Here is a 23,396-nt window from a genome sequence, read left to right on the forward strand (position 1 = left end):
GCTCAGGGTCAATTTTGCCAAGAGCGCACTGTTTCCCAGCCGACGGGTGTCGTTTCTGGGAACAGTTTTGGACTCAGCTCAGATGAGAGCTGTGCTAGCGCCGGAACGCGCTCTGGCCATTCAAAAGCTTGCAGCCTCCTTCCAGAGCGGCACCGCTCGCCCCGTCAAAGCGTTTCAGAGGATGCTGGGCCTCATGGCCGCAGCATCGCCGGTGCTACAGTTGGGCCTGCTTCACATGCGGCCACTTCAGCGCTGGTTGAAACCACGGGTTCCGCCCCACGCATGGCGACACGGTCGCCTACATATCAGGGTGAGCCAGGCCTGTGTAACAGCCCTAGCCCCCTGGAAGGACCCACAATGGTTCAGAAAGGGTGTGACCATAGGGATGGTCTGCAGCAGGAAAGTTGTCACGACAGACGCCTCCAACATGGGTTGGGGGGCGCTGTGCGAAGGCAAACCGACCTTTGGCCTTTGGTCGAAGGCGGAGCAGAACCTCCACATCAACTGCTTAGAGATGCTAGCAGTGTGTCGAGCCTGCCAGTTTTTCCTGCCAGAGCTAAGGGGACGACATGTGCTGATCCGCTCAGACAACATGTCAGTGGTGTCCTACGTAAATCACCAGGGAGGTCTCTCCTCGAAGCGCCTCTTCCTTATGGTAGAGCGACTTCTGGAGTGGGCTCAGCTCAACTTGCGCTCGCTGAGAGCAGCACATTTGCCGGGCAGATTGAACCAAGGAGCGGATATGTTATCACGGAGCAACGTCCCCTCAGAAGAGTGGATGCTCCACCCGCAGACGGTTCGAATGATCTGGAGAATCTTTGGCAAGGCCGAGGTAGACCTTTTCGCCTCCAAAGACAACTCTCACTGCCCAGCCTATTATTCGAAGGTCAAGGACGCGTTGGCCCACGACTGGCCCAACCTCCTCCTCTATGCATTCCCTCCGATCGCTCTGATTCCTCAGGTCATCAGGCGAATCAGGGAACAACGACACAAGGTCTTGTTGGTGGCCCCCCTGTGGGAGAACCAGCCTTGGATGTCAGAGCTGACCCAGCTGCTAACCGCAGCCCCCTGGCCCGTGCCCCTGAGACGAGACCTCCTCTCTCAGGCGAACGGTTTATTGTGGCACCCTCGTCCCGAACTGTGGGCGCTTCACCTCTGGCCGCTCAACGGGAGCCTACCAGCCTCCCAGAGCGAGTGCTAAATACCATTTCTGAGGCTAGAGCCCCGTCTACGAGACGCCTCTATGCCCTTAAATGGGCGGTTTTCTCCGAATGGTGTCTAAACCGCGGTGAGGACCCCCCTACATCTGAGTTGGCGGTGATTCTGTCCTTCCTGCAGGAACTGCTGGATAAAGGACGCTCTCCCTCCACACTCAGGGTGTTCGTATCGGCTATAGCGGCCTTCCACGCCCCTATCGCGGGCCAATCAGTGGGCAGGGACAATGTTATCGTCCGCTTTCTAAGGGGTGCCAAGAGGCTGAATCCGCCTCGGCCCCTTACTGTCCCTACGTGGGACTTACCCACTGTGCTGAGGGCCCTGAGGGGCCCTCCTTTTGAGCCGCTCCAGTCTACGAACCTTCGGTCGCTGTCGCTGAAGACTGCTTTGCTACTAGCACTAGCGTCAGTCAAGCGAGTAGGAGACCTGCAGGCGCTCTCTGTGAGCCCTGCCTGCCTGGAATTTGGGCCAAACGACTCCAAGGTCGTCCTAAAACCAAGGCATGGATACGTACCTAAGGTACTTTCCACTCCGTTCAGAGCTCAGGTCATCACACTCTCCGCGCTTCCTCCCTCTGAGGAGGACCGGGAGTTCATTCTGTTATGCCCTGTTAGAGCCCTACGGATCTACTTTGAGCGTTCCGCCTCCTTCAGGCGCACGGAACAGCTCTTTGTTAGCTTCGGTAACCGCGCCAAGGGGCTTCCGGTCACGAAGCAGAGACTCTCTAAGTGGATAGTGGATGCCGTTACGCTGGCTTACTCTTCCTTGGGCCTTCAATGCCCCATTGGAGTACGAGCCCATTCGACTAGAGGCATTGCCTCGTCGTGGGCCTGGTCTAGCGGTGTGTCCATTACTGACATTTGTGTGGCGGCCGGCTGGGCCTCGCCGTCCACATTTGCAAAGTTTTATAAGTTGGATGTACCGACCTTACAGGCCAAGGTCCTATCTGCTTAGATGAGTATGACTTATGTTGTGGGAACATCCCTAACGGAGATCTCTTGACTGCATGGGCACTCAAGCTCTCTGATGGGTTCCTTACATATCTCAGCCCTGAAAGTGCTGAGTATGCGAGGAATACATGGAATGACCCGGGCCGAGCGTGACCTCTATGAGCTCAGCTCGCTTTAGCCCGAGTATACTATTATACTTCCCTCTGAGCATGTAATGCTTATGGAGGTATTTTACACAGTCGTTCCTCTACCATAGCACGGCGTGATTGAATTGTGTTCCCATAGCGTCTTTAGCAAGACGCAGTACGAGTGGAGTATCGATAGGGAACGTACTCGGTTACTATCGTAACCTCGGTTCCCTGAGATACGGAACGAGTACTGCGTACTTTGCCGTGCCAGGTAGCTGCACGACTCAGTCGTCGCTTCAGTCGAAGTAAACCTGAGGATCCTATGGCGAGACGGCTGATTATATAGCCAGATAACCCCGCCCATTCTGGCGGGATCTGGCGGGCTCCGTCGCCATAGGCTCGTGCAGCTCCGCTGCCGACACATTGGTTCGTTTTATCACACTGCACAAACCAATGATCGTGCAGTTTCACTGCGTGATTGAATAAGGCTTCAGTAAAGGAGAAAAAAGGCTTTTTCCCATAGCGTCTTTAGCAAGACGCAGTACTCGTTCCGTATCTCAGGGAACCGAGGTTACGATAGTAACCGAGTACGATTTTAGTCTTATCTTGACTGATATTGAATTCTGAATCCCAGTGCAACAATTATTTTCTTACTCTGTATTTTTATTTTGTTTTCCAGAACAAATATCTAAACATTCATATATCTACATATGTATATATATATATATATATATATAAATATATATATATATATATATATACACTATATTGCCAAAAGTATTGGGACACCCCCTTCTAATGAACATGCTTGACTACTTTAGTAATTTCCATGAGTACAAATCTTAATGTTTAAGCATATAATGATATTCTAGGGAATTGTGTGCTTCTAATTTTATTGCAACAGTTTGTTCAGGGCCTTTTCTATTCTAACATGACAGTGCCTCTGTGTATAAGACACGGTTCAAAAAGAAATGATTGATTCAGTCAGTGTGGAAGAACTTGACTGGTCTGCAGAAAGCCAAGTCCCAATCTCAACTGAACACCTCTGGTGTGACTTTAAATGCAGACCTTGAGCCGAAAACTCCAAACACCAATGAGTTGTACATACACTATATGGACGAAAGTATTGGGACACCCCCTTCTTTGGAACAGAAGAAGGCACTTCCAAAACTGTGGCAATAAAGATGGAAGCAACAGTTTTGAAAGTGTCTAAAATGACTGTACCCATATACAAGTCATTGGTGTTTGGTGATGAGTTTTCGTGTAGCAACTGACAGCAATTTTGTCAATATGGACCAAAATCTCTGTTTCCAACACCTTGTTGAATCTATGTCACGAAGAATTAAGGCAGTTCTGAAGGCAAAAGGGGGTCCAACCCGGTATTAGCAAGGTGTACCTAATAAAGTGGCCGGTGAGTGTATGTATGTATGTATGTATGTATATATATATATATATATATATATATATATATATATATATATATATATATATATATATATATATATATATATATATATATATATATATACACACACACACACACACACATGGTCCAAAAAACACAGACAATATACTAAAATTTAATTTAAAATGTAAATGTAAATGTAAATGTACCCTATTGGCAGACATTTGTTCTTGTTTTAAGCATAAACCCATCTTTCAGAAAACAAGGCTTAATTTTGCTTGAAATTTTGCACGAATATTTAGATAGATGGAACTGGACAATAAGGCAAAAAACGACAAAAATTTTAAGAAAAATAAAGAAGAAGAACATATTTTTTGCAGTGAAGACATTATGACTGTGTCTACCAACTATAACAAAAACTCTAAGCATATTCTTTTCTCTCTTTTTTTCTAATGAAAAAATGGAGGAACAATATTGAAACATCTGCTCTCTCAGACAAGCCCTGTGGACATCAGATTCACGCCAGAACTGACGTCGAGATCTCTGGATCTTCTCACTGTGAGAAATACTTGAAAGAGGAACTGTACTAACAAGCCCAAAAATGCTAATGTGCTGTATTTTCCAAAAGCTGCAATATAAAGGACATTTTTGGACCCAATAAATGTAGACCTACCACCTGTGAAATCTACAATATCTCCAAAAATGCTTTCCATTTCCTCTTTCTGCTACAGTATGTCATAGTTGTTGACGGATTTGAGCTGCATAGCACCATTAGGTTTCCATTAGAACATTTTGTCTCTTCCAGTAAGTCCTGATGAAAATTATTAACACGTTTTGTATTTATTGTTTTAAATATTCAGCTTCAAGACTGGCCTTTCCAAAAGGCTGACTGACTAGATGAGACAGACTGGGCAGTGGTTTAAATGTATGGCGTCACCGTACCTCCTGTTCCACAGAGGGTTCGGTGGCATTAAGGGCGTTGTAGAGAAGCATGTAGCCTGTGGCTGCTTCAACTGCATCCCATCTCACATTCATGGTGGTGGAGCGCTCTTTGTAGATGTTCATGTTCCTCACAGCATTGAGAGGCACTACAGAGGGGAACATGACTTTTCTTTCTTTCTCTTCTGTAATTTGATCCCTGACTATCCATCTAAGCGGACTGAAGCTCGAATAGGAGCATGGAAGCATTCCGGATGGAATGATGGATGTGTGACAAGATGGAATGGAACGCCATGAGAGACAATGGTCGGATGAGAATGATCATGGGATACTCACGTGATGGAAATGACTGACAGACGGACAGACAAACAGATATGCAAATGTCAACACACAGACAACAAATGAAATAATACAATGACACTTTGCGATGAAAAGCAGCATCATGCCGTATGCAACACAGTTACTTTCAGAGCGCTGTAAAAGGAATGATGAGGTTAGGGTTAAGACATAATGGTAATTAAAAAATTAAAAGAGGCAAAAAAAGGGTACAGCAATATTAGCACATACACATTGCATAGCATTTTATTAGCACCTTCTCAGCAACTGGCTAAACATCAGAAAATCTTGGTCATTTTTAAAGAGCAAAGATGTTACTTTATTGGGTGAATCTCGCGAAACCTGTCAACAACATTTCAAGAAAAATATAGCAAATTACACGAGAGCATTGAATATTATTAGGATTATTTACAACATTGATTATTATCAATGTTGTAAATGGTTGTGCTGTTTCATATTTTTGTAGAAACTGACACATTTTAATCTCCAGGATTCTTTGATGAATACAAATTTCAAAAGAACAGCATTTATTGAAAATAGAAATCTTTTGTAACAGTATAAATATGTCTTCTTTACTGTAACTTTTGATCAATTAATGCATCCTTGCTGAATAAAAATGTTAATTAATTATTTATTTTTTTAATTAGACATGTTTTTGTGAGATTCACCCAAGTATTGTATGGTACAATGAATACAAAATAGTCTAACTCTGTATTGTGGCAGTACCATGGTACAATAATGGTGTCAGACTGTAATACCACTGTCCTCAAATGCCATGATATTTCCATGGTACTCCAAGGTACATTTAAGAATATCATAGCATTACCATGTTAAATGTCCAAAAAACAAAGTATTACAATGCAATAAACTGTACTACCATGGGTATAGAGAAGTGCAGAGCCATATCCTCATCATTATGTACTTCTAAAACAATTACATTTATCGAATGTGCAAATAATTAATGATTGTCAAGGTTTTGTTTTTGTTTGTTTGGGTTTTTTTTGGTGTTCAGATACATATTGTTGAGGAATTGGCTCTGGCTGTTCTGGTGATAAGTGAATTGTGGGTAAATGCACACTTACATGTTGTCTCTGAGCCTTTGAGGGGGTCGCTGCTGTCCTCTCCCACCACTGAGTAGACCTTCACCATGTACTGCGTCAGCGGAGTGAGATTCTCCAAGACCACAGTCGTCACGGTCCCGTCGACAACCAGCTGCAACAGACAAACAGAATTAAAGTGAGAACTCACAAGAATAGGGCATGACTGTGTTTGCCAAGAAAACACAATTAATCACTTCTAGGTCAAATCAGAGTTAGCCTTTCCAGATTGTTTCCGGACTTCCAGACTTCTGAAGGAATCTATTTTTGGCACAGCATGAAATGCCTCAAGTCACACTTTGTCTTTCTTTGCTCTTTCTTGCTGTTAATGTGCGTAAACAGTTTAAAATGAATTGCACACTTAAGTTTAATACTTAAGGTTTAATAACCCTAACAATGGGCAATAGTAATTGTGCTGCTTTTCAAACATGTTAAGTGTTCATACCGTTTCTGGTTCTCCTCCCGCGATGCTCACATACTCTATTCTGTACTTCTCCACGGGGCCATCGGGGGCGACCCAGGTGACGCGGAAGGAGTAATGGGTCTCTTCTGAGGTCGTTAGATCAGTGGGTGGCTCTGGGCCTCCTCCTGTGAGGGGTAATGATGGTGATTAGGGTTTAACCTTTGACCCCTTACATTCTCCAACATTAGACTGTCACATCAGGGCTGTTTCTGAGCAAAGCTGAATTTGGTAATCATTGCCCTAAATTTCTGTAAATGATATAGTAATTTTAGAGTTGTTCTAAAATGTTAGAGTTCATACAGTGATGCATTTAATTAAAATAATAATTTTGAATATTAAAAATATTTAATAGGAGATTTTTTTTCATCATGTTAATGGACGCTATATTGTGTTTTCTGCACCCCTATACAGTATATATATATATATATAATGAGCATCTAGGAGCTGGTTGTTTTGGTTCATGGCAAAGCTTTTAAAAGTTTCACAGGGAAAACGTCTCATATTTTACTTCGCTACACTAAAAGAACAGGAGAAGAATTTCCTCCAGAGATTACAGGAGCTACAACACTGTAGCAGCTCTAACAGTGCTCTGATGTGTCTTGAAATGTCAGAAGATAATACTAATCAGTCAAAAGTTCACAGAATATTAACAGCATCACGTCTTTTTTTTTTTCCAGCTCATTTCTAGACTGGCCTGCTTCTAGCCATTGTTTTTTCTTCTTCTCGTGGAGCCTGGAACGTCTGTCTGTGCCTGGATCGAGTTTCGAGGTGTCAAAGTTTCATCATGAAAAGGTCAAAGCCTTCAGGGGTTCAATTTTGTTAAAAGGAAAAAAAGGAAGAGAAAAGGAAAGACTAATTCTAGAACCTTTTAGGACATAGCTGTTGACAGCCCCATCAACACGCTGACATAGTGACACTGCATTTTAGCCACAATTCATCACATTTAAGTATTGTATATTATTCGCCTAAGGACTTTTTAAAAATGTTATCAGAAAGAGGTTGATCAGGAATACAGGTAACACTTTCTTTGGAAAGTCCACATTAGACATTCTACCAACTATAAGTAAGCAATCATTAGTAGTATACTAATAGTAGTAATTACATAGTAGGATTAGTATGAGTATTAGTAGACGGTCTGCTTAGTGTAATGTAATATAATATAATATAATATAAAGATATAATCGAGCATAAAAACCAGACTAAGCCAGATTATGCCTGCTCTGACCAACCTCAACCCCTAGTATTAAAGGTGCCATAGAATACATTGATACAATATTTTAAATTGTTCTCTGATATCTACATAGACGGTATGTGGCTTTTTAAGGGCAAACATTCTCCAGAAATGGTTTTACATGTCCATTTACAACCCAAGGATTTCTCCCTAGAATGAAATGGTCTGTTATAACCTTATTTGGAAGGGTCATGAATACTAATGAGCTCTGCTCTGATTGGCTGTTTCACAGTGAGGCTCATTTCAGTAGCTCACACAAAATATATACTTCAATACTTTCTCGCCCAGTTATATCGTTGGGTAAGTATACTGTAAATAAAATGCAGGCATCAGGGAGCCGCTATTTATATGCGGGGCATTGAAACTGTTGTTGGGGGCGTAACTATTAGTGATCCCGACTGTTACGTAACAGTCGGTGTTATCGTCTCATTCGCCTATTTTACAGTGGTCTTTTGCATTCAATAGAGATTTACATAAGGAGGAAACAATGGTGTTTGAAGCTCATGGTATGTCATTTCCATGTACAGAACTCTTATTATTCAACGATGCCAACACAGTTTTCCATTCTGCGGCACCTTTAAATTACACAGTTGTAATTTTGTGTAAAAAAACTCTTAGCAGCATTAAACAGTCTTTACGTAAGTCTAAATGCAACCTCAAAAGCGCTTATATGGCACCTTTGCAGTGCAAATTCTAAAATAGATTGCCCACTTTTCACAATCCAGTCAAATTTCTCTACATTTTTTCTTATTGACTAATAAGAAATAAATTTTCCCTCAGAAATACTGTATCTTTCAGCCTCGGTGTTTTAGAGAGTGTGACCTCAGTGATACCTGGACCCTTGACACTGTTACACAGGTTGTTTGTCAGGTCGTCCACGATGTCCAGCAGGAAGGAGAAATCAGCCACGTTGTACATGTGGATGTCATCGGGATCAGAAGCAATGGATCTCAGCTCATTCTCATCTGCGTTCTTCACACCTGGAGATCAAATCCACAAAAGACATGTTAAAGCCCATTTGAACTCATTATCCATTGTCTTTCTCTGACCAATCATATCAGACCAAGAGCCAGTTTTACTAACAGCTTGCGCTAGCGCAAACCGTCTTTTGACGTTAAAATAGTTTTACTAAAGACGCGCAGTGAAGAATTAGCACTGAAAAGTCGTGGACACAATTATTTTTGCGCCTGACCTTATTGAATATGCATTTCTAGGAGTTCCTCTTTCAGACGCAAAATTTATGGGAGGAGAGTATTCAAATGAATCACGCAACGCGTTTTACTAACGTTTGTGCTCGTCAAATTACTGGCATTTGTGCCATTATTTAACGTCCAAAAAAAGCATGACTTAAACTATTTTGCGCTTGAAATGGCTGCAATTTGTTGCTAGGAGGAGGCGTCGCAGAGATGAGAGAGAAGGGAGAGGAATTTTTTCCATACGTAATTTATCTGGAATGCAAGAAGAATATAAAAATATTGTTTTCCAAGCCATGTTATTTTTCATTTGCCTCAGGAAATAAGACGAATTGGATCCCTCAACTAGAAGTCACGCAATACCATATCTACCAAAATGCAACTTCTAGCATTTTTTGGCGTTGGCGTTGTTTTGTTTTGTTTAGTAAAACTGGCCCTAGTCTTAATGATTGTACGGGGAAACCAGTTCTTACCAATGGCATACAGCTCAATGCCCTGGTCGCGTAGGTTCTGAGAGTTGACCGCGATGTCATCCTGAGACTTGCCATCAGTAACCAGGACGCCGATCTTCCGAGAGTTCGGACGCATTCCAACATTAGCCTTGAAATTGTTCTGAAGGATGTAGTTTAAAGCAAGGCCTGTGGAATAAGAGAATGTTAGTGAGTCTAGATACACAAGGTGGGCATTAAACCTAATGAAGACCAGTATGAAACCCATAAAGCTACTGGGTCATTTTTGACATGCACATTTCTATGGCCTCTTTGCAGAAATTGCTGAATAAAATATTAATAGTTTATACTTTTGACTGATAGTTTATACTTTTTTAGCAAGTAAAAGGTCTTTTAGTATAATTATAAAAATCAGTAAATTTTACTCAGCAAAAAGACACGTGAAGCACAAGCTGAAGATGGACGTTTGTACAAGTAAAAGTAAGAATAACTTGGATATTGTTCGAAATATTTCAAGATAATCACTCACTCAACTGAAGAAACCTTTTACTTGATTATCACTACATCTTTTTTTTTTAGAAAAATCATGTTAAAATATGAGTCTCAAATATATTATTATCAGGCTATTCCGGATTGTCTATTTGTTCATCTCTTAATCATCATTGTATTGCATTGCATTATATGTTTTGATCATCAAATTAAATAAAAAATTAGAAAAATGTATTTAAATACCATCTTACTAAGACATGATTGGGAGATAATACTTAAAAATAAGTGAAAACTTATTTAGACCATATTTATATGTCAGTAGTCTACTATACTGTTATGAAGATCTCATTGATTTACATACAAGGTGTCAGAATTCATCTTACATTTTGATCATATAAATATAAGCATCTGCATTAAATTGTATATTTTTGCTCAGTTTGTGTCTTTGAATAAAGTCCTCCTGAGTTTCAGCTCCATTATTCTCACTCTATCATACTATATGAGCCATAAATATTTATGTATCAAATATAATTCTCAAAAAAACACATGGGATTTCTTTAGATATTTTCTAAAGATTCAAAAAACCAGGGGTGCCCAAACTTGGTCCTCCAGCCCTCCAGGACCGAGTTTGGGCACCCCTGCAATAAACTGTTCAATGTTTAATCGGAGCTGCAATCAACAACATCACAAGTGGAAGACAAACGTCTACAAACTTTAGGGTTTCACCACAGATCAAGTGTGTTGGGTCTGTCATATAGATCAGAATGACATGATATACCAGTCATAGTGTTTCCTCCTTTGTAGGGTAGATTGGCCACGGCATCCAGCAGCTCTTTTCTGGTTCTGTGAGAGTTTAGGTGCCATTGAGTCTTTGGCTCTCCACTGTACTGTGCCAGACCTAAAAACAGACAGATACAGTGTTCATAATTACACCCAGAAGAAGATGCCATTGCTTAGAAGTTTCTCTTTTATAGTTCAAAAGGCCTCTTTTTTCTCAGATATTTCTCCTAAACTGTTTGACGAGCAATAAACATTCATGGGAAACAAATGAGAGAGTAAATTGGCATACAGTAAGAGTACACTGCAGATCATTTGGTCTTGGTTAATGAGAACTGATGAGGTTATATGACTTTTAATTGCAAAACGTAGTATCTTGGATTAATCAGTCAAAGTTTGAGACACTGTTGAGATTTCTTCTGAAACTCTAAAGCACACGTGTGAGATGACAAGGGTCTTTTTCTCAGGAGAAAAGTCTGAGACCTCAAGAGACTTCCTACGCATGGCACTATTGTGGATCTTCTCACTAATATGGGGTTCAGGATAAATTTATCTTACCAATCTGGACACGATCCGGCCCGATGTCAAAGACACCCACCATGCGAGCAATGAAAGACCTTATGGTCTTGAAGTTCAGGCGACCAATGCTCCAAGATCCATCAACGAGCAGGATGATATCGGCCTGGGCTGTGGTTTTGCACATTACCTCTGTTTGACCAGAGAACAATTCAGTCAGTTAGTTTATTATTATAAAACGAATAATAATAATCATTCAAACTAGTAGATGTAAACATTCAAATTGTGATAAAGGATGCAGATAAGAGTTTAGACACACTTGGACACACAAAACATTCACACAGTCATGCAAAGCATGACAAAACTGTTTATTTGGCATTTTGAAAACACATTTTTTTTTTTACATTATATGTTAAATAACATCTTTTCAACTATAAACTCCATTTCTGTAAGTGATGTCTTTGTCTGTGTCCCATCTTGCTGTTGCTTCAGAAAACTGAGTGAAGGGGTAAAGAGAAGGAAAATGTCGCCCACCTGGCCCTGCTCAAAAAGAACATGTTGCATAATTGTCTGATTTATAGATCATTCCCTCAAGCATCAAAAAATAAAAAATACATAAAAAGAAGATGCATAACATTCAGTGAATATAGCCAGCTAATATTTTAAAATACCATAGTTATTATGGTTTTGAAATGTGTTATACCTGTGTGGGAATTCCTTAGCAGCAATAAAATAACTTGTCCTCAATAGTAATGTGGAATTCTCACATTTAATTTACGACCCCTTGTACCCTAAACACTAAAGCCAGGAACATACTTTAGGCAAGTAAGGAAACACAGATGCAAATCGGTAAATGTATTTCACACACACAATCCCAGTGCATTTGTCTTGCAAGATAAATAAAATATGCCTTAAATCGAACACTTCAGCTTCAACAAGCTAATGATAATAATCAAGACTCAGAAATCTTCCTCCTCTACGCTATTAGAAAGCCACTATGAAATGTTCTCTTTAAAGAAAGATGAATAATATAATATTCATGATTAACAACAAGATATAATGTGTCACAACATTATAATTATAATGCATTATACCCTCTAATAACACTTTATCCTGCCTTTTGTGTCACTTTTGATCAATTTAATGTGTCTTTGCTGAAAAAAAGTATTCATTTAACTGGCTTGAGCGCTGCTCTCATTAAAGCAAACAATCATACCAAACACTAATAAATTAGAAAATTCATGTTATTTAATTTAGTAATTAATTCATTTATTTATTTATTTCAATTCATAGGTAACAGAAGGTCCCAAATGTTGATATTGAGGCATTAACTAACAAGTATGTTATAATCGTTGCTAATGTTAGTTAATAAAAATGCAACTGTTGATTGTTAGACATTATTAAATAATATTCACGATACAACTTTTGATCTGAATAGTGTATTAGTAAAATAAAAATTAATGTTAGGGAAGATTAATAAATGCTTTATTTATCTTTAGCATTTTAGTATTTATCTCTGTAGTTCATGTTAATGATCACAAATGGAACCAGTTTACTTTATGTTGAACTCTCTCATATATATATATATATATATAAAATGAGAAAAATGCAAGAGAGAAGCATTTTAAACATAACTAACCATATTATTGTTGTTTTTCTACTTTTTTGTTAGTGTCTGTCGCATGCAAATGACAAGCTGAGCGTAACACCTCAGAGCTCTTGTCTGGGACTATTTGCTTTTCCCTCTCCTGCCGGTGTCGGTCGGCCGACCCTCACCATCGGATCTGTTTCCAATTAGGAGCAACATTCCAGACCAGGGTCAGCCGACCATGTGCAAAGCTTTCATTCTGTATGTCACTTTTTTCCTAACCAAGTTGTAAAGCATAAGTAATTGTGAGCAGATAATCTTTCTCGCTCTTGAAATTCAAGAGTCCTTCCACAAGAAGGCAGAGACATGGCTACCATGTGGCACAGTCACCCTGTCTGCTCTTTCACAACACAATTAGCTGTGCTGAAAGGTATTTGCCATTACTCAAGGCACTAGACTGCAGCCTACTTTTCCGATTCAAAATTGACAAAGAATTTATGATGTTATATATGAATCCACTAAATGCATAGCAGATGCAGTAGATTTGTGCCATATATCATCTGTTACTAAATGAATGCTGTATGCTAATTGTTTTGGGACTCAAGTAACTCAAGTCTACATATTGAGCTGAATACTCTGCAGTACCATGAGATCTGATGGTTGGTTTGGGAGGGGTAAAGTACCCTTCTCAGAAAGAGAGTAGTTTTTTTGATTATTAATCTTACCTGGAGTATCGAAGGGTGGGGGTTCAGGGGCGTCAGAGAGGGTGGTCTTCTCTTCTCCAGCCAGTGGCATACTCTCTCCTCCATCAAACATACCAAACACACTCACTGAATACTTAGTGCCGGCCCTGAGATGAGAGAAACACAAATCAGTCAACAATCCTATCTATCAAACCATAACAAATTATGGTTTTCACATAACATCACACCGATACAGTAACGGCCACCTGGAGAGCAAAATAAGGCTTTACAAATAAAGTGATTTTAGAAGACTAAATTCAGTACACATTATTGGTGAAGCATACAGGCAAGCAGCTGCATCCGGAATATGAACACAATATACTAAACTGCATGCTAAACTTTTTTCCATAGAAAACTGGTATAAATAAATTGCTTAATGTATTTGAGATAGTAATATTAGAGGACCAAAAATGAGTATACACCTTAACAATTAAACATAACATGTACAAGCAAGCAGATGAGCACAGAATATAAAAGCAACACACAACGTTTCACGTTAAGCATTTTCCCATAGAAAACCATTATAAAGAGAACGCTCAATGTGAAATTTAGCGCATTGCATTCATACTCTAAGCTCAGCTGCAATTTGATCTTTTAATATCACTGTATTAGTTTATTAATTATTTTTTTTTAAATTCTGTAATTCAGTTATAAGCAGCTCTACAGATGACAATAGTGTCATTATTCTGCTCAATTTAGTTCAATGTTGATACAATTCAGTTCAATAATAGTATGGATATTGCAGAATTTCCAGTGTTCAATCTAAATATTTGTGGCTTGAAACCGATGGAACTTTGATGGAAAACCGATGCTGAAGTTCTATTGATGTTTTGCCCTACAGGTCTTCATGACTGAAAACATTAACATGCTTTAAGAAGGTACATGTTGTCCATTTGATTTCACAGTGACTTTTAAGGTGTTTATAGGGTGTATCTTCAATGTTCAACTGATGTCTGTGAAGTTTTACATGTGTCTCCATTGGCGTCTCGTACCTTAGCTCCTCCAGAACCACTGTGTTGTCATAGGGGCCTACTAACAACTCTCCCAGGTCCATGTCCTCCCCAGTGGGATGGAAGGTGACCTTGTAGCCCTTCACATTCCCAGGAGCATGATCCCAGGTCACCCTGAAACTGGTTTTAGCGGGCTCTGAAGTTTGCAGGTTTCTGGGAGCTTTATATAGAGACACTGCAGAGAAAATAAAGGGTGTCAAATTAGACAACAAAGAGGATGAACATGTTCACATTCAACCTCAACAACTTCTGCTTCACCTCAAGTTGTCAAATATTTGCTATTAACTTACACGTGGTTCCTTCTCCTTGTCTTTGTCTTCCATCACCAAACTTGTAGACGGGAACCACTGTTATATCGTAAGGGGTTTGTGGCTGCAGTCGTCTCAGGACTAAAGTGTTAGTGCCCCCTGGTGCTTTGGAGGCCAACTGGCGAGTCTCACCCTGAGGTTTATACGATACCCTATAATTGACCACATTGCCGGGTGCTGGCTGCCATGTCACTCGCATGGTCCTCTCTGTTTCTTCTGAAACCGTAAGAACTCTGGCAGCGGCCGACACTGTCGGGAAGATAAATGAAAGACAATGTCCATTAAATGCTGGACTGATTCAACCACATTTCCTAGGGGTCAGGAAAACCAAACCATCTGAATAATAAAAGTTTGTCTGCCAAGATAATCTTGATCCAACACAGACCACGGATCTCCAAACCGGGTGAAACCAGACATGCCAAAATGGTTGTACGTCATGCATAACGCAGACACTATAAGACTGTCTGAAATGTTCTCTTTTTATGCCGTGACCGGAGTGTTTTTACGCAAGAGGGAAAGGAATGAATTGTCAGCTTTTAACCGGCCTACGGAACACTTTCAGATGGAGAGACCTTTTACAAACTGGGAGTTTTATGGATGGAAAAATAACACTTCCAAGTTTTCCAAGAATCCATAATCCAAAAGGACACCGTGTGTTAATGTTGGTATTGAAGGAAGTAAGGAATAGAGTGATGGCAGCAGACATAAAATGGAGCAGCCTAAGCCAGAAGACTGTTTTCGGCTCAACTGCTGGACTTTTTAGATGACAGACGATAAATAAACAGCCAGACAACAAGATAAACCAATTACTAATTTCAGTGAGTTTAACCAGTGAGTTGCCCCACTGAATAAGTAAGAGGATGCCATAAGTGCTGTAGTGTGTGTTGAAATCCGGCATCCCTTGATAATAGAGAGCATGTGTAAATCATTAAATCAGCCACTCTGTACACTACACCATATGTTACAATAGCCCACAGCGAAGGTATTTTAGAGGAAACAGTGGTAATGACGCAAACCTATAGCAATGACGTTCTGCCCCCACTTGGTGTTGAGCTTATGAAAGGAAATGGAAGTCATTCTTTCACTTTTTCCACATCAGAATGAACACCGAGACATTTCTGTTTTAGAGCTTTTGTCTCCAGCATACTTCAGAGAGCATTATGTTGCATAGTAGAGGTCTGTGCAGGACTGTTTTTTAAGGTTGTATTCCGCTCCCACCCGCTCCCACGATATATTCACTCTTTGTTCACCCACTGTCCGCTTAGAATAATTTTCTTCCCGACCCGACTGTTCCCGCTACATTTAGATCTTGTTTCCAGAATCTAACATTTAAATTTCCGCTACTAAAAGAAAGAGAGAGGATTATCAAGCACCATACATTTTTTTTTTTTTTTTTTTGCTAGTAGCTTAATTGTATTGAGTGTAATTTTCAAACTTTGCACTGAATGGTTCAGATTGGTAAGGCAGATACTTCATTTTTTTTAGGTTTATATGCATGTCAGTGAAATATTCGGACATTATATACACTATATCAAGTTTTTTTCCTCTCTGGGGTAGGTTACCTCAGGACGAGAGGCCCACCTCAGACACACAGAGCGAGGTAAAGAGTGTTTGGTCATATGCTGGATTCATTACGCAGGCGGGAATGGACTTACCATCTGTGGTCTCCTCTCCATGCAGCGGCTCCCCCTCCTTACTGCTGTAGGCAGCGTAGACAGAAACCTTGTAGCGGGTTTCCGGTGTCAGTCCGTCCAGAACAGTGGTGGTTATGTCCCCAGGGACAGTTTTCTCACCAGCTTCCTCCGAAAAGAGGGATTTCCAGGTGACACGATAAAGGCGGACGTTGCCAGGGGCGGCAGTCCAGGATGCTACAAAACTGCTCTCAGTGACGTCCGAAGTAACCAGATTCGTAGGTGAGCCAAGTTCTGAATGATTGAGAAAAAAGACAAAATATTTAAAAACAGATCATAATACGTGCAAAGTCTGGTGTCAGAGAAGCAACAACACTTCCATTAAATCAGACTACCTTGATTAACTAGTCGCCCTGCCTGGCCAAGCTGGTTAAGCAGTCATGTTTCAAAGGTTTTAGAAAGATCTCTGACACCTACAGTGTTCAGACTGGAAGACACACTTGTTAACACCAGTTTGGCCAGGTTTAGAGAATAATTAAACCAACAAAATACTAACCAGGCAGCATTGGTTAACTTGTCTACCAGGATGGCCAAGCTTGTTAGGAGAACGTGTTATGATGGTTTTAGTTGGGATTCTGACAGCTAGTCAGGCTGGGGAACCAACTTTCCAATCACCTAAACCAGTTAAAGTGCCACTATTATGGATTTTGGAAAATGAGCTTTCATGCAGTGTGTAACACAGCTCTAAGTGAATGAAAACATCCTGCAAAGTTTTACATCTGAAAGTGCACCGTGTATAAAGTTATTGTCTCTCAAACGAAAGAGTCGACTCTGAATCATTGAAACGATTGACACTAGGTGCCGCTTTTGGAGCGGTAAAAATAGCAGTTTCCCCGGTAACGCTGTACACAAAGCAACACTGTGCTCAACAGACGCTGCTTTATCAGGCATTACAGGCGTGATGAAATGAAAATGAGACCAATCAGACCAATCACCGCAGTTTAGCGTCGTGCAAAGGAGGCGTGTGGGAAAATTAATCATTGAGCGAATCATTTGGGAGTCATTGAGCAAGTAAGGTAAAAATAAATGCATATTATAAGACAATGGAAGTGTTTTTTGACCTTGCATGCATGTCAACCTGTTGTTGGGGATTCCCAAAACCAAAATATGAACTTTCATTATCCATAATAGGGGCACTTTAACACCAGTTTTGCCAGGCTTAAAGACCAGCGAAATACTGTAGGTGGGTTTAAGCAGGTTGCGTTGGTTAACCAGGCTGTCCAAGCTTAGGCGGGCATGTTTTGGTGGCTTTAGGGAGGTTTCTGACACCAAGTCCAGCTGGGAGCCCTGCTGAAAAAACCAGCATGAATTCCATGCAGGGCCAGGCTGGTTTATGCTGGTTAGAGCTGGTATAGTTCTGGTTTAGCTGGTGGACCAGCATCCACATAAGCATACCTTGTGTTGGTGACCACTAGTGCTGGATTTTCAGCAGGAGAACAACTTGCTAATCACCTAAAACATTTAACACCAGTTTGGCCAGGCTTAGAGACTGATTGGACCAAATAATACTGTAGATGGAATTTATTTTTTTAGGTTATTAAAAAACTGCTTGTCATAATTTTACAACAGCACATTTTGGATTTGATTTGAAACTGGACTGGAAAATGGACCATTTTTTTTGTATTTTTCAGAGGTGGATGGGCCTGATCAAAGATCACTGAAGGAAGAAAAAGAGCAGTGGTCTCTTTCAGTGTTCCCTGAAAGTAGAAATTTAGAAACAAAATAAATCTGAGAAATTTGAGTAAACTATTCCATTAAATGAGCATTTATCTAATTCTCCACTAGTCTATCTAAGACGCTGGTAGCTCGTGATTGCTTTGATTTACTCTGTCAGTAACGTGCACCCTGGAAAACAGCTCTGCAAAAATAATCTCTCTCCCTGCTGCCACACATCTGTCATCACATCTACTTTCCATTGAACACAAAACCTGATCCATTAAACACAGACTGCTAAAATGCAGATGTAGCTCGCTTTTTGATTTGCACCATACCACCTACCTATCTTCTCACTCTCTCTTTCTCTCAGTTCTATGTTGAGTGGCCCAAAGCAGAAGAGAAGAGAGAGACTTGAAATGAAAGGAAATTTTCAGTGTTGACAACATAGTGAACTGCAGTGTAAAACTTTCACAGTAACACCTCTCACTCTCACCACCCATCCTCATGTACTCCTGACTTTAGGATAGTCACCCATCTCCCGCACATTGAGCTCTGCTGGTCTAAAACAAGCCAAACGGGCCATTTGTCAATCTAAAACAACAGCCCGTGTCAAAGTGCAATTACCAGGCTATGCGTCATAGCTCAAACAGGGACTAGATAGCTCATAAACCTGGGAGGATAATGACTGCAAATGACAGGATAACTGCTGAGGAAAATTATGTTCCAATTTCTTTCTGACGAATGCTCCAAAGACTCAAATTCTTAAATGTCTCTACAGGGTTTTTTTTATGTTGGAATATTTTAGACAGTTCAAAAAAGGGTAACAGTTTTGGGTCCCACTTTATATAAATGTCTCGTTTCCACTGAGCGGTACGGTTCGGTACAGTACGGTACGGTACACAATTATATCCGTTTCCATTGTCAGAAGTTATGAATGGTACCAAAATAGCGAACCGTACCGTACCACTTTTTTGGGGTACCTAGCACAGCAAAGGGTATCAAAAGGGTGGAGCTAAACTCACTGCAGAACATTGATTGGTTGACTAGAATCGTCACTTTTGCGTGATACAAGGGGATTTCCTTCACTCGTTCCGCTCTGCTGTGTTTGGCTTATTTACATCAGAGTGCGCAAACACAAAAACATATAACAGTGTATTTTATAATTTTATATTTTCACACAGACAATAGCCATTTCTCAATATGCTTTCTGTTCTTGTGGAAACGTCATTGCCCAAAAACCCGCATAATTTTCAAAATATTACTGTTATTGTGTCATGAAATTTTGAGAGTGTCATGTGTCATTAATTTTAAGAGTTTTCCAGGCAAGAATGTAGTTGTTTAAAACTCAAATCTGCGGTTTATTTATAAAGACAGAGCCTATTTGAAAATTTCCTTCGCCGATTTCGGAGCTCCAGGAGATCACCGGGTGCTCATGTATCCGCCTCGAGCAGCCTTACACTCGGCTAGTCCTTCAGGGTGTTCGGTCCTGAACCGAGCTGAACCGCACCGTACTGTACTGACCCGTACCGCTCAGTGGAAACGAGACAAAAGTGGCCTTAACTATTATGTACTTATTACTTACACTTAAATTAAATTTGACACAATACTCTTTTTGTGTACTTACATATTTTTACGTTGTACTTATATTAAAAAAAAAAAAAATACCTGCATGTCATTATATCTGTAATTAATTTCTGTAATTACATTTACAGTTATACTGTCTCTAAAGCCTGGTACACACCAAGCCGACGGTCGGCCATCGGGAAGTTTTTGTTTGTCGGCCGACTAAGTTTTCTCAGTGTGTTCCACGCCGTCAGCTGAAGTTGGTCCTCGTCGGTTTTTTTTTCAGCCGATACGACATGTTGAATCGGTGTCGGAGCTCGTTGGTCTGTCGGCCGTCTGATCATTCTGATTGGCTGTTCAGCTACTGAACCAGTGCAAGAGAAAAGCGCAGCATGGACGTGCTACTTGGCCGTCGGGTGTCGAGCGTTGGCTTGGTGTGTCAGGGCAACTTTGGTCCCAGACGCTGCTGACGTGAGCCAACTGCGCAGTCTGCTTTCGTCACCACTAGTTCGTCGGCATCGGCTTGGTGTGTACCGGTCTTAACCTGACCCGTATCACACCTCAATAGCAGGAGAAGTGTTTGGCAATACAATATGAACGCAATAAGTACACTGTACTTATTTTTTTTATTTAAGTACATGGTAGTTAAGGCCATCTAATAAAAAGTGGGACCAACTTTTGTTGAGAGGGACAATAAGACAAGCTCAATTTTTTAATGTTCCAATTAATATCTGAGCAGTGCTTGCCTGTGCCAAAGTTGTTGACACATGAGGATGCAAAGGTGTTTAATGGTTCGGTCATTTCATTACCCACCAGCTGAAAAGCCTGTTTACTTTGTAAAGCAGCAACACACACATTCATATTTGCAACATTAAATTATGGACTGAAATTTAATAGTTAATAGTTGAAGGACTTGCATGCCTTAGCGAACACCAATAACTAATTCAAGATGAAACAGACAGAAATTAGGACACTGTGCCAGCATGACTGGATCTGAAGTTGTTTCTACATCCAACATAGAGGTCTGATTTTACTGACAGAACACAGAAGAGAGCAGATCATATGTTAATGTCTTCTGCAGGCTGCTTTTGATTGTTCAAATGCAGACAAACTGCCAGGCACTGCAGTGCACCTCTAACTCAGACAACACAAACTATTAATGAATATTCATTTGTGGTTTTGCATTGACAGAAAATGTAGCCACTAAACCGAGACACAACAGTACAATACCGTGCATGGGTTTATTAATGCTGTCCTGATATTGTTATGTGTTGAAGCCAGATTAAAACCAGACTCCTTTTGGACCTTCACATATGCTATTTTTCCTTCTTTGATCCTTGTTTTAGCGTTCCATCCAAGCAAAATGTTGATGTTAACTGGGAACAGGAGTTCTAGCACTAATGTGACTGTCATCCTGAATTATTTCACTTTGGAAACGTTTGGTGTACCTGGAAGCAAGACAAATTATCCAATGCTGTGTCCTTCAGCCCAACACATTCTCTTGACAGATGGTCTGACCACCTCATGCATATTAAGTGATTTTTTGTCCTTTTGCCTTTATTTCGATAGGACAACGCTAGGGTAGACTGGAGGCAGTGGGGAACAGGGTCAAGAAAGAGCCGTGACTTGAACTTGCCTGCTTGCCTGCAAGGTACTCTGACTTTGACTGACAATCTCATGCATACTTGTCATCCTCATTCAAACCATACAGGATGTCAGGACTGAAAGTCACAATCAATCAACCTCTGGCGAAATATCTACTGTGGTATACTATTGTATGTACACTGCCATTCAATAGTTTGGGATCAGTAAGAGTTTTTAATGTGAGCCTCTTATGCTCATCAAGGCTGTAGTTATTTGATCAAAAATACAGAAAAAAAAACTGTAATATTGTGAACTGTTATTGCAATTTCTAATATTGGTTTTCTATTTTAATATACTTTCTAATATAATTTATTCCCGTGAAGCAAAGCTGAATTTTCATCAGCCATTACTCCAGTGTTCAGTGGCACATGATCCTTCAGAAATCATTCTAATATACTGATTTATTATCAGCGTTTAAACTGTTGTGCTGCACAATATTGTTTTAGAACCGGTGATACTTTTTTTCTTTGATTCTTTGATGAATACAAATTTACAGAATTTATTCAAAATAGAAATCTTTTCTAACAATGTCTTTACTATCACTTTTTATCCATTTAACACATCCTTGCTGAATAAAAGAATACCCAAACTTTTGAATAATAGTGTATATTGTAACACAAAAATTATATTTTGAATAAACACTGTTCTTTTTAACTTTTTATTTATCAAAGAATTCTGAAAAAAGTCTCACAGGTCCCAAAAAATATTAAGCAGCACAACTGTTTCCAACATTGATTATAAATCAGCATATTAGAATAATTTCTGAAGGATCACTGAAGTCTAGAGTAATGATGCTGAAAATTCAGCTTTGTTTCACGGGAATAAATTATATTTTAAAGTATATTAAAAGAGAAAACGTCTCGGGTTAGGTATGTAACCCTGGTTCCCAGAAGGGAACGAGACACTGCATGGAAAGCGCTAGGGGAACGCCTCCAGCGTGACCGCGCTCTGAGCCAGAGTGTAATCTGTCCAATGGATGGGCGAGACATCATAGGCGGGTGACGTCACCGACGTCAAGCATAAAAGGAAGCATAAAAGCACGTGCGGCGGAGCAACCGCTCGCAGGGATGCAGGAAGTATGGCCTCGAGACGCAGCGTCCCTTCCAGGAACTCGAGCTGCGTCGAAAGCGCTAGGGGAACGAGATGCCCACGCCACGAATGGAGGTTTACAGAGAGCTTCTAAAACCACAGCCAGGTCTCATGCAGGGACACGGGATCGTACTGGAGGCCTCAGCCTCAGCGCACCGCGGAGGAAACATATAACCAGGGGGTGTCTACCCACGGTTTTACCACCGAGAAGGGTGTGGTAGGCCGATAAAGCCACCATGTAAACCTTCAGGGTGGAGTGGGTTACCCCTGCTGAGAAACAGGCCTGCAGGACCTCCAGCACTGTACCAATTGGGCAGTTAACTGGGTCAAGGTGGCGGTCTCCGCACCAAGAAGTGAAAAATTTCCACTTCAGGGTATACAGTTTCCTCGTAGAGGGAGCTCTGGATTGGAGGATGGTCTCAGCAACCTCGGTTGAGAGATCGGAAGCTATGAGCTGTGCCTCCTCAGAGGCCACACCCACAGCTTCCACAGCTCCGGGCGAGGGTGACGATAGTGCCCCCCCCCCCCCGCCTGTGAGAGGAGATCTCTCCTGACAGAAATCTCCCATGGAGAGCTATCGAGGAGAGAAATCAGATCCGAGAACCATACTCGGCCCGGCCAGAACGGTGCTTCCAAAAGTAGGCTGACCTTGTCCCAGTGCACTCTCGCCAGAACTCCTGGGAGTAGAGCGATCGGGGGAAAAGCGTACAGACGAAGCCTCGGCCAGGTCTGTACCATAGCATCCAGTCCAGAGGAGCTGGAGGAACTAGAGAGAACCAGAGGGGCATAGCGCTGACTCTTGTCCAAAAACTTTCCATACCTGATTCACCACCTCGTGGTGAAGCACCCATTCCCTGGGCCTCGGCCCCTGCCTCGACAGTATGTCTGCTCCCACATTGAAATACCCAGGGATATA

The 23,396-nt window shown here is 41.0% G+C and overlaps 1 protein-coding gene across 1 annotated transcript in view; it reads right to left on the reverse strand.

Moving 5' to 3' along the window:
• The window catches only part of LOC306886400 (collagen alpha-1(XII) chain-like), an 87,695-nt gene that overhangs the window by 47,046 nt on the left and 17,253 nt on the right, over positions 1-23,396 (reverse strand). The window contains exons 14-23 of the mRNA XM_079443473.1: positions 16,493-16,762; positions 14,820-15,086; positions 14,512-14,704; positions 13,502-13,626; positions 11,231-11,380; positions 10,674-10,793; positions 9,431-9,595; positions 8,598-8,744; positions 6,516-6,658; positions 6,056-6,185 (exon numbers count right to left, since the gene is read on the reverse strand). Of these exons, the coding sequence (XP_079299599.1) occupies positions 6,056-6,185; positions 6,516-6,658; positions 8,598-8,744; positions 9,431-9,595; positions 10,674-10,793; positions 11,231-11,380; positions 13,502-13,626; positions 14,512-14,704; positions 14,820-15,086; positions 16,493-16,762 (1,710 nt within the window). The remainder of the gene's footprint in view (positions 1-6,055; positions 6,186-6,515; positions 6,659-8,597; positions 8,745-9,430; positions 9,596-10,673; positions 10,794-11,230; positions 11,381-13,501; positions 13,627-14,511; positions 14,705-14,819; positions 15,087-16,492; positions 16,763-23,396) is intronic.

This window comes from Barbus barbus (genome assembly GCF_936440315.1).
Source record: "Barbus barbus genome assembly, chromosome: 20".
NCBI classification, from domain to species: domain Eukaryota; kingdom Metazoa; phylum Chordata; class Actinopteri; order Cypriniformes; family Cyprinidae; genus Barbus; species Barbus barbus.